This window comes from Molossus molossus, unplaced genomic scaffold (genome assembly GCF_014108415.1).
Source record: "Molossus molossus isolate mMolMol1 unplaced genomic scaffold, mMolMol1.p scaffold_m16_p_4, whole genome shotgun sequence".
Taxonomy (NCBI): domain Eukaryota; kingdom Metazoa; phylum Chordata; class Mammalia; order Chiroptera; family Molossidae; genus Molossus; species Molossus molossus.
The window spans coordinates 104,231,264-104,243,282 of NW_023425377.1; the positions used below are offsets into that span (position 1 = coordinate 104,231,264).

Genomic DNA, 12,019 nt, shown 5'->3' on the forward strand with positions numbered 1-12,019 from the left:
CCACAAAGGGAGCGCTGCCGAAGGACAGGCTCTGTCTGCCTGCCTTTAATAAAAACATGACATTCTAAAACAGTCTAAAAGACACCTAGCAAGCACATCTGAGTTGCTGGAGTTAGTAGCTCGAATATAATTAAACCCAGAATATCAGTTCAATCTGCTGGGTTTATGTGGCTACTATTTTAAACCACTTTAGATAGTTGGTATCCTTAACAAAGTTACAGAAATGTGCAGGAGGTCTCAGTAACAGCAGAACAAATGTCATTTCCTTTTCCATTGACCATGAGTTATGAATGTTGACTTACAGACAGTCCCCAAACAAGCTGCATTCCAACAGTTCATTTCTAAGTCAGTTGTTAGGCGCTGGGAACATAGTTTCCCATAGAAACAGTTTTAGAGCTAGTGGTTCAGATTTCCAGATATGGCCAAAGCAGCCCACAAACACACGCGTGATTTACTGAAGACCCTGACCACCATATACAAGAGTGCTTTTCTATAAGAAAATACGTCCCCACATCCAAGTTGGGATTCCTGCAACTCACCTTCCCTTGTCCTGGACCGAGGAGACAATGTCCTGAATGCAGATGCTGCTGGTTGGCAGGCGGTGGTGCTGAAGGGGAGGGGGAGATCCAGGGAAAAGCAGGCTCCTCCATGGGTAGCAACAGCAAGGACTCCAAGGTGAGAGCGAGGTCTGCTGGAGTCAGGCCCTGGACGGCAGAGCACCTGTGAAAGCGACTTGTCATTGCATTTGCATCGAGGAGCATTTTGTTTTCTCCGAGCCAGAACTTCCTGAGTGTTCGGAACGATGTAACTACCTTCTATTGAGCACATACTCTGAACTAGAGCACAGTGTTCATTGCTCTGTCTACATTATTTCACTTCTTTCTTCCAACAAACTCAACATCTGTTAGGCCAATGGTTTTATCTGCATTTAAGAAAAGAGGGTGTGAAGGCTTTGGGATATTAGTAACTTGCCTAAATCCATGCAGTTAGAGCCAGCACTTAAACCCAAGCTCATTTGACTCCAAATCCACTCTTCCATAGTGCTTTCCCCGTGAGCTGGCGTTGGCACCGAAGGCCTCGGGAGAGGCGCTGGACTTGAGCTGGACCTAGAAGAAATGGATTTGGATAGAGGACATGTCTGATGAAAGGCTCAGATGAGCAACATGTGCATGCTAATGATTCTCCATTTGAGACAAAACTAGCCTGATTTGTTTCATGTTAGAGAAATGGAAAATAAGATTGGAAAAGTTGGGGCCAGATGGTGCAGAGACCTCTAGGATTTCTGTTATCATTTAAGTTTTGGAACAAGTAATACATAGTAAGAAAATAAAGTTTATAAAAAGGAACAAAGGAAAAACCCCTCCCTCTCACATAGGTAACCACTGTGAATGCGTTTCCTGTGCATTCTTTCCATTTTCGTTGTGCATTTACAAGCACGTTTAAATGCACATATTATTTCCCCCTTTATTAAAAGATAGCTTATGGCAGTAGAAATTTTTGAATAGCAATAATTTACTTTCTTACTACTTAAAATAATGTTTATTATTATTGTTATTTTTATCCTCACCCGAGGATATTTTTCCATTGATTTTTAGATACAGTGGGAGGAAAGGAGAGAAAGAAAAATATCAATGTGAGAAAGACACATCTATTGGTTGCCTCCCGCACAACCCCGACTGGGGCTGGGGATCCAACCTGCAACCCAGGTACAAATCATTACCTGGAAATCAAACCCGCAACCCATTGGTCCATAGGCCAACACTCCAACTGCTGAGTCGAACTGGCCAGGGCTATGTTTGCTTATTAAAATATAATGGTGTTGCCCTGGCCGGTTTGGCTCAGCGGTTAGAGCATCAGCCCGAGGACCAGAGAGGCCTGGGTTTGGTTCCCGCTAAGGGCATGTACCTAGGTTGCAGTTTGTCCCTGGCCCTTGCTGGGGTCATGTGGGTGGCAACCACTCGATGTGTCCCTCTCACATCGATGTTTCTCTCTCTCTCTTCCCCCCTCTCTCCTTCCCGCTCTATCTGAAGATAAATGCAAAAATGTCCTCAGGTGAGGATTAAAAAAATATATATATATATATGTTTCCCAGCATGGATATATTAAACAAATACCAAGAATTGGAATCCAAAATAGAAAGTAATTTCCAGAGAACTCACCCAGCATCAACTTTAAATCTATAGATCTAAACCCTAAAGAAGTGGTTCTCAACCTTCCTAATGCTGCGACCTACAGTTCCTCATGTTGTGGGGATCCCCAACCATAAAATTATTTTCGTTGCTACTTCATAACTGTAATTTTGCTACTATTATGAATCGCCATCAGAAATATGTTTTCCGATGGTCTTAGGCGACCCGTGTGAAAGGGTCATCCGATCCCCAAAGGGGTCACGACCCACAAGTTGGAAACCGCTGCCCTAAAGTGTGGGTTTAGGTTGGAGGTGCACATTCCTCTTCGGCGGTACTGTAACACCACGTGCAATCCTCCCCTCGGCTCTCTTCACATCTTTGCAATCACCTGTTTGTGTGGCTGCATTTACTTGATTGAAATCCTTCGAGGCAAAGACTATAGAACTCATTTGTGTTTCTAAATTGCCACACTGGCAAATGTGAGATTTTTCAATGAATATTCAAATGATTGAATGACTGGCCCTGGCCAGTGTGGCTCAGTTGGTTGGAGCATTGTCTTGTACACCGAAAGGTCACAGGTTTGATTTCTGGTCAGGGCACATACCTAGGTTGCAGTTTTGATCCCTGGTCAGGGTGAGTATGGAAGGCAACCAGTAGATGTTTCTCTCTCACATCAATGTTTCTCTCCCCCCCCTTCCTCTTTCTTGGATATTAATAAAATGATATCCTCAGATGGCCCTGGCCAGTTTGGCTCAGCGGTTAGAGCATCGGCCTGCGGTCCGGAGAGACCCGGGTTCGGTTCCCGCTAAGGGCACGTACTTCGGTTGCAGATTGTCCCCGGCCCTGGTTGGTCGTGCGGGTGGCAGCCACTCGATGTGTCCCTCCACGTCGATGTTTCTCTCTCTCTCTCTTCCTCTCTCTCCCTCCCACTCTATCTGTACAAAAAATGGAAAAATATCCTCGGGTGAGGATAAAAAAAAAAAAGATATCCTCAGATGAAGAAGAAAAAAGATGAATGGGGGACAAGGTATGTTGAATTAATATGAACATGTTCCAAGGAATGACTTGAACAGCTTAGCTGAACCCTGGGGCATCAGACTATAAAAGGAAGAAATGATATTTCACTCCATCTGGTAAATGTAGTCTGAGGAAACACTGTAGGGATGTGTGAAGAACAAGTCATAGAGAGAAAGAGTGAAGATACTGAGGGAAGAGGAGGAGAAATGAAGCAAAGGTCTTGCAGCAGTCAGGAGGGAGCTGGATCCCGGGCAACAGTAGGGCCGGCTCACCCAGAAGCATGGGCATGAAAGCAACTGTAGGTAAGGGGGCAGGGAGATGAGACTTTGCTTGAAGGGCTCAAATAAATTAAAAAAATTTTTTTTTTTTAAACAGAGAACATTGAGAAAAGTGGAGTTGAGTAGAGGGGCCTGGGTGGGAAATGTTTGAAATACTTGTAGAGACCGAGAGGAAAAGCTGATTGAAAGTAACGACTGCCTTACAGCCTTTCTGGAAAAAGGCCAATTACAACTTGAAGTAAAAGCTCTGATAAGCAATGCTGAGAGTCTGTTTGAGGCAAGAGATTTATGAAGTTGTAACTCTTTTGTGTTTAATACTATGTGAGGTGCTCTGGGTCCACGGAGATGAAAAGTCAACATGCCCTCACAAGGAGCTTTTGTTTAGTAGGGAGAAAACCACCGGACCCTTCAAAACATGTTTAGTTCCAACGTTACTCACCTTACTCTTAAAATGGTCTTATTACAACATAGTTAACATGGCAAAATAACGTGCTGTCACTGGTTCTAAATGTTCTGTTCATATATGAGAAAAGTTAAGCCACTTCTTAGATACTTCCAGTTACGGTTATGCAAAATAATTTTGATATCTAGGTACTTGAGTCCCTGAAGCTGCTGTTGACGCCATTCCAAAAAAAGAAGTTAGCTTTCTGGATCCACTAAGGAAATTGTTGTTGTTATAAAATGTATATTTTTACCTGTGAAAAACCAAATAGGCCATTTCAATTCCTGTAGATACAAACTGATTTGATTAGGGTACTTACAGGCAAAATACTTGTTACAGGTGACCTAAGAACCAAACCAAATTTGCTCAGATGGAAACTTGCTAAACAGGTTAAGCTCAGCCAGGTATGGGTCCCCAGAGCTCACATAACACAGAAAACACATGTAAGCAAGAAGTACGTTTACTTAAACATGGTAAGAACCACAACTGGACAAAATAAAATCATACATCTGTTCAATTGAAATGTGTAAAAAGTTCTCATAGTTACTTTTCAAAATGTTATTAGGAACACGATGCCTTCCAAGTGCAGGCTTGTGATGGACCCACCCTTCCTGCCACAGATCCAGTCCCCAGATTGATAAGGTATATATATTTTAGAGATTTTTCTCAGGAAGCATATGGACTCCAACTTTTGAAAGCCAATCTTCAACCTAATGACAACTGAACAGTAATTATAAATTTTCTTTTTCATTAATAAATTCCTGCTAAAAGGAAGCATTTTTTTTTTTACAAATCTGTTTTTGATAAGAGGTTCCCAGCTCATTTTATATAAATCTTTTAAATAAAAAAATTACTTAGAGTCTATTTCTGAAAACCCATGGAAAAACAATTTAAAAAGCCCTCAAAGCTACTACCCTTCTTCTGCTTTTGTAGAAAATTCAGCTGTCATATTTCTCATATTCTTTTTAGAGGATCAGTTCTTCATGAATAGGGACTCTTTTTTTTTTTTTCTTCTTTTAATACTCACGCAAGGACATTTTTCCACTTTTTTGTTCAGATACAGTGGGAGGGAGAGAGAAGAAAAGAGAGAGGGAGAGAGAGAAACATCGAAGTGAAAGGGACACATCGAGTGGTTGCCACCCACACGACCCAACCAGGGCCGGGGACAAACTGCAACCGAGTATGTGCCCCTAGCGGGAACCGAACCTGGGTCTCTCTGAACCACAGGCTGATGCTCTAACCACTGGACCGGCCAGGGCTAGGGACTCTTTTTTAAGGGGTGTGTCAAGGATTTCATTCTCAGAACTCCCCCAATGTGCAAACAGGTATGTTTGAAATGTTCTTTAAAAATGTTGTCTGAAATAACATGAAACTGGAAACAAACCAAATGTCCATCATCTTAGTATATCTTTAAGAAGAAATAGTACAGCCCGGCTGGTGTGGCTCAGTGGCTTGAGCATCGTCCTGTGGACTGAGAGGTCCCAGTTTGATTCCCGGTCAGGGCACATACCTGGGTTGTGGGCTCGATCCCCAGTAGGGGGAGTACTGGAAGCTGCCAATTAATGTTTCTCTTTCACATCGATGTTTCTATCTCTCTCTCCCTTCCTGTCTCTCTTAAAAATCAATAAAGACATATTTAAAAAAAAGAAGAAAGAAAGAAAAAAGAAACAGTACATAGCAAGTAAAACAATCTTTTTAAACAAAACAAACTTTCCGAACTATTAAATGAAAAACAAAATAGTGTCAATCTATATGTACAAAATGATCTAGTTTTTGTTTTGTTCTTGTTTGAAATTATAGTCGAGTGAGTATCTTTAGAGACCAGATAATCCCAACATTACACAAATTGTTTCAGAGCAAAGAAAGGAAGACTTCCACATCTTTTTAAAGAAGAAAATATAATATTGATATCCATTTCTGTACAGATAACACATAAAGAATTATAGGCCAGCCCTGGCCGGTTTGGCTCAGCGGTTAGAGCATCGGCCTGCGGTCCCAAGAGACCCGGGTTCGGTTCCCGCTAAGGGCATGTACCTTGGTTGCAGTTTGTCCCCAGCCCTGGTTGGTCGTGTGGGTGGCAGCCACTCGATGTGTCCCTTCACATCGACGTTTCTCTCTCTCTCTCCCTCCTACTCTATCTGAACAAAAAGTGTCCTCGGGTGAGGATAAAAACAAAAAAGAAAAAGAAAAAAAAAGAAGAATTATAGGCCAGCATCAGCTGCAAAAATTATAAATAAAATGCAATCAAATAGATTATAACATTACATTAAGAAAATAATTCACCATGACTAAGTAGGCTTTATGTCAGAAATGTATGGATGGCTCAGTGTTAGGAAATATATTCATAACACTCACCTCATTAATAGATTTAAGGAGAAAGATCATATACTTATCTCTGGAGATGGCAGGTAAAACCTATGATCAGTTCAACCATTTCTTATACAAACACTTGAGAAAATTGAACTAGATAACTACTTCCTTAACATTATAAGTTAGATATTATAAAAAGTCAGGATTTTACTTAATGCAGAAATACTAAAGGCATTCCCGCTAAAGTTAGAAACAAGAGAAAGATGTTTTCTATCTCTATTACAATTTTATGAGTGGTATTAGCCAATGCAGTCAGATAAAAAAATATATTAGCATAAGAATTAAAAAAGAGAAGTTAAAACTAGGTCTATTGGAAGATTATAGGATACCTGAAAACCCTCAGAGAATAAATCATAAAACAAACTCAGAAAATAATTTAGCAAGATAACAGGATATAAGATTAATATGCAAAACGGATAGCCTCAAGACACATAAATTGTAACCAGTTAGAAAATAAAAGGAGACAGTCTTCGGAGAGTCGTGGTTTCCTGCTTCAACAGTGCTTGGACGGAACCAGCGCTCGACCCAACCTCCCCAGCCACCTGATCCAGCCTCGGCCACCTCCTCACAGCGCTGGGACGTCCACCGCGTCCACCTCGCAGGTGCCCCAGGACTCCCACCAGGACTCCGAGGCCGCCATCCACCGCCAGGTCAACCTGGGGCTCTATGCTTCCTACGTCTCCCTGTCCCTGTCTCACTACTCTGACCGCGATGATGTGGCTGTGAACTTTGCCAAATATTTCCTTCACCAATCTCCCGAGCAGAGGGAACATGCTGAGAAACTGATGAAGCTGCAGAACCAACGCGGTGGCCGAATCTCCCTCCAGGATATCGAGAAACCAGACCTGACGACTGGGAGAAGGGGCTGAATGCGATGGAGTGTGCGTTACACTTGGAAAAAGGTGTGAATCAGTCACTGCTGGATTTGCACAAACTGGCCACTGACATAAATGACCCTCACTTGTGTGACTTCCTTGAAACGCACCACCTGAATGAGCAGGTGAAATCCATCAAAGAACTGGGTGATCAGGTAACCAACTTCGAAGATGGGGGGCCCCTGAAACTGGCAGGGCAGAGTATCTCTTCACAAGCACGCCCTGGGAGACAGTGACCAGAGCTAAGCCTTAGGCTGGCTTCCCATAGCCACGGGGGTGACTTCCCTGGTCACCAAAGCAGGACGTGTATGTTGGAGTTACCTTTACCTTTTCTATAATTTGTACCAAATCATCCACTTACATCTTTTCATTTGTACCATTCCTTCAAATAAAGTAATTTGGTACCCCTCTCCCCCCTACCCCCCAAAAAAGAAAATAAAATGAAGGTCCGGCTGGTGTAGCTCAGTAGATGAGCACTGACCATGCCCCAAGAGGTCATCAGTTCAATTCCTGGTCAGGACACATGCCCTGGTTGTGGGCCCGATCACCAGTGGGGGGCATGCAAGAGTTGGCCAATCGATGTTCTGAACATTGATGTTTCTATCTCTCTCTCCCTCTCCCTTCCTCTCTCTTTAAAATCAATAAAGAAAAATTATTATTTTTTTATCCTCACCGGAGGACATCTATGCATTTCAGATAGAGGGGGAGGGAGAGAGGGAGAAGAGAGAGAGAGAAACATCAATGTGAGAGAGACACATGAACTGGTTGCCACTCACACAACCCCTACCAGGGCCAGGGACAAACCGCAACTGAGGTATGTGCCCTTAGCGGGAACCAAACCTGGGTCTCTCTGGTCTGCGGGCTGACTCTCTAACCACTGGGCCAAACTGGCCAGGGCAAGAAAAATTATTTTTAAAAAAATAAATAAAAAGACATTTTTAGCTCAGGGCTGTGAAATCAGGCCTTGAACTTGGCTGTCAAGGTGGTTGCTTGACAATCTTAGTAAATAGAAATTAGTCTTGAGATTCAGTGAGTACTTCCAAAGACAGCCATGTTACCTGACCTCTCTCAAAAATCATTTAAAAAAAAAAATCAAGCTGGGGGTAATATAAATTCACTAACAGTTGGCCATTTCATGTTGTAGTAAGTTTTCCTCCTGTTATATATTCAGGAAGCATATACTGAAAGGGAGTTTATGCATAATTTTTTAAAAAATTATTATTATTTTTTTATCCTCACCCGAGGACATTTCTCCATTTTCTGCTCAGACAGAGCGGGAGGGAGAGAGAGGAAGAGAGAGAGAGAGAAACATCGATGTGAAGGGACACATCGAGTGGCTGCCACCCGCACGACCAACCAGGGCCAGGGACAAACTGCAACCGAGGTACGCGCCCCCAGCGGGAACCGAACCCGGGTCTCTCTGTACGGCAGGCTGACGCTCCAACCGCTGAGCCAAACGGGCCAGGGCAGTTTATGCATAATTTTAAGATACCTTCCCACTATCCCTAATTGCTCTTACCAAGTGATGCCATATTGGCTGAACACTGTTTTCTGTTACTCCAATCATATTTTCAAAAGACAGTACTATCAGCTTTACAATTTAGACTTTTCTGCTCAAGATTAGGGTGGTTCTAGCTTCTTGGCTGCTGGACATAGTCATTTCCTTTTGTAATCCCTTAAAGAGAATCACGTTGGATACAGTTAAGGATAATAGCGTCTATTTCTGACACAGGCCAAGAACTGTATAATCCCATTAGATTAATGATGTGGCTAACAGCAGAGGAAGTCATTCTGATTCATCCTTATGAATTGCTTTGGTCCTGGCCCAGCCTCAAAAGGGACATTTCAGTGATTTGATCTGGCCGTAAACAATTATAAAACTAACTAGGAGACTATGAATTGTGAGATTTTAAAAATAGCAATGTGTAAGGATTGACAAGGTAGATATCAGCTCTCAAATACTTTTTAAACTTCATAATTCATTGAAAAGATATAAGGAGTATCAATTATAATATTATTTACTGAATCAAATTTGATCCTGGATCACAGGTAATTTGACTCTAGGTCTACCCAAGGTGTGATCAATCTTCATCACTCTCTATTTTATATTTTACCATTACCTTTGCTGTTGAGATTATTTAAATCTATTGTATCTGTATGGTAGAAAAAAATATAGAATGGTGTGCTACTGATCATCTTTTACCCACTCTGCACTGTCATCACATTGATAACCTGAAATTGGCTATGCTGAGAGTATTTACACCACAGAAATAGGCAAATACTACTTACACAAGGCCCAGTCCCCACTTTTTAAGTAGTCAGTTTAGTTAAACATGTCCCAGAACACTACTGGCTTAGAAAGCTACCCCAACCTCCAGTTAGCTCATGTACAAACCCCATCTCAGTCATTCTCATGCTAGCCCCATAGAATAGACTCAATAATAATAATAAAAAGCTGCCTAAATATTTATAAAATAGGATCTTTTAGAAACCATTAGAAATGGTTTCCTTTTTAAACATACCTTCTCTCTAAACAAGAAAGCATCTTTTCTAATAAACAGCAAATTGGGTCTGAGAAATTTTGGAATTCCCACAATTAATGTTTTACCCAAAGGCTTATGATGGGTTTTTATTTTTTGTCCTTTGTCTCTTTTATCAAATACTTTCTTCTGGGAGAAGAGCTGTTGCCCTAAGGCAACATACACTGGCCTCAAGAACAAACAGAGACGAACCGATTGGCTCCCTCTCACCTCCAGGAAGTGATGAAGTGGGCCCTGAGCTACTCCATGCAATACAAAGGCCAGATTCACTAACAAATGGCTTGGATGCCATTTCAGACATATGGAGTATCTCATTCAAGTTACTTAAAAGAAGATCAAAATTGGATAGTGTGAAAAAAAATTAAGGCATGTGTGTAAAAGGCATTACACATGAGTTTTGATTTTCTTTGTCTTGGAGTGCAGTGCCTGCAAATACTCTAAATGCCTACGATGAACTGGAAAAAGATATATACACAGGACATGCATTTTTTTAATCCTCACCCGAAGATATTTTTTCCATTGATTTTTTTAGAGAGAGTGGAAGTGGGGGGGATGGGAAAGACAGGGGGACAGAGAATTATCATGTGAGAGAAACACATCAATTGGTTGCCATTGATTTTTTTAGAGAGTGGAAGAGTGGGGGGAGAGACAGAGAATCATCAATGTGAGAGAGACACATTGATTGGTTGCCTTCCACACACACCCTGACCAGGGTTGGGGATCAAACCTGCAACCCAGGTACATGACCTTGACCAGGAATCAAACCCTCGATGCTTTGGTCTGTGGGTCGACATTCTAACCACTAAGATACACCAGCTAGGGTGACATAGGTTATTTTTAACCTGTTTTTTAGGTAGTTGAAAAAAATAATATATCTCCAAACTCTAGTTGGGGATGTGTGGTATGCTAAACACCACCATATCATCTTATAGAAAAGTGCGAAGGGCCACATGCTTGTTCTTTTTTTTTTTTTTTATCCTCACCCGAGGATATTTTTCCATTTTTTTGTACAGATAGAGTGGGAGGGAGAGAGAGGAAGGGAGAGATAGAGAGAAACATCGACGTGAAGGGACACATCGAGTGGCTGCCACCCGCACGACCAACCAGGGCCGGGGACAAACTGCAACTGAAGTACATGCCCTTAGCGGGAACCGAACCCAGGTCTCTCTGGACCGCAGGCCGACGCTCTAACCGCTGAGCCAAACTGGCCATATCATCTTATAGAAAAGTGCGAAGGGCCCCATGCTTGTTCTTTACGATGAAAAGGCACCAAAAATTAAAAAGAAATTAGTTTTCCTATCTAAGGAATTGCTACCTAGCTCTAAATTTGAGGAACAACAACTTTCTCTATTTTTTTCCTGTGGGAAATTTGCAAATGTGATGCAATATACTGAGAATTAATCCCATACATTTTCTACTAAATACTGAGAAATACTAAAGCAGACACTAGGATTTTAAAGGCTATTTCCAAGCATTTATGTGTGAGTGCATGTGCATAAGAGAGCCTTCAAAGGTACCCTTAGTTCATAATATCTAATATTTGAATGAAACTAAAAAAAAGTTATCAAATCATGATGGCTCTGATCTCTAAACAATCATCTGTAAACCTAATCTGGAAGACGGCCTGCTCTGAGGAGCATGGTGGGAATACGGCTACCCTCCCTCCCGCCTCCCATCAAACAAAAAATGTGAAACATCTACACCTTATACTTTATTTAAAATTAATAAAGTAAACACAATTACAGGTAAATGACAATTCTGTACAATTGGTTGGATAATATAAAGAATTTACATATTTGAAAGCACACAGATCTTTACCAACATCGAGCATTTCAGTCTATGTAGTCAAAGTCTTCTGGAATTCCAAAATTTTTATCAATTTTATTTTCTTCAAATCCAAATTTTCTTTTGGCCCAAGATTTTACTGCAAATATATTATCTATAAAGAAAATTAAAAAAATATTTTTGAGAATTCGTAACACCATCATAAAACAATCCAAATATAACTACAGTGATACCTCGGTTCTCGAACATAATTCGTTCCAGGAGGACGGTCGAGAACCGAATTGTTTGAGAACCGAAGCAATGAAACCAATAGGAAAGCGTGACTCCACAAAGCGTGACTCTCTCTCTGCACTCACACTGATGACGCGAGCAAGGCGCGCTGGGCCGAATGAACGCCATTCGGCTCAACTCGGCTCATCTCGGAAGTTCGAGTTCCAAATATTTGTTCGGATTCCGAGACAAAAGTTTCTCGAATCTCCTGGTCGAATACCGATTTGGTCGAAAACCGAGGCGTTCGAGAACCGAGGTATCACTGTATATCTATTATTTGTAAGAACCCAATAAGGAGATTTCTGTATTTTCA

At 41.6% G+C, this 12,019-nt stretch overlaps 1 protein-coding gene and 1 pseudogene across 1 annotated transcript in view; one reads left to right on the plus strand and one right to left on the minus strand.

Annotated features, from left to right (window-relative positions):
* Window positions 1-648: 648 nt before the first annotated feature.
* LOC118643978 lies at window positions 649-7,357 on the plus strand (annotated as a pseudogene).
* A 3,917-nt stretch (window positions 7,358-11,274) lies between these two features.
* MND1 (meiotic nuclear divisions 1) overlaps window positions 11,275-12,019 on the minus strand; it is a 58,553-nt gene continuing 57,808 nt past the window's right edge. Inside the window, exon 8 of the mRNA XM_036240717.1 lies at window positions 11,275-11,590. Within this exon, the coding sequence (XP_036096610.1) occupies window positions 11,484-11,590 (107 nt within the window). The 3' untranslated portion in view covers window positions 11,275-11,483. The remainder of the gene's footprint in view (window positions 11,591-12,019) is intronic.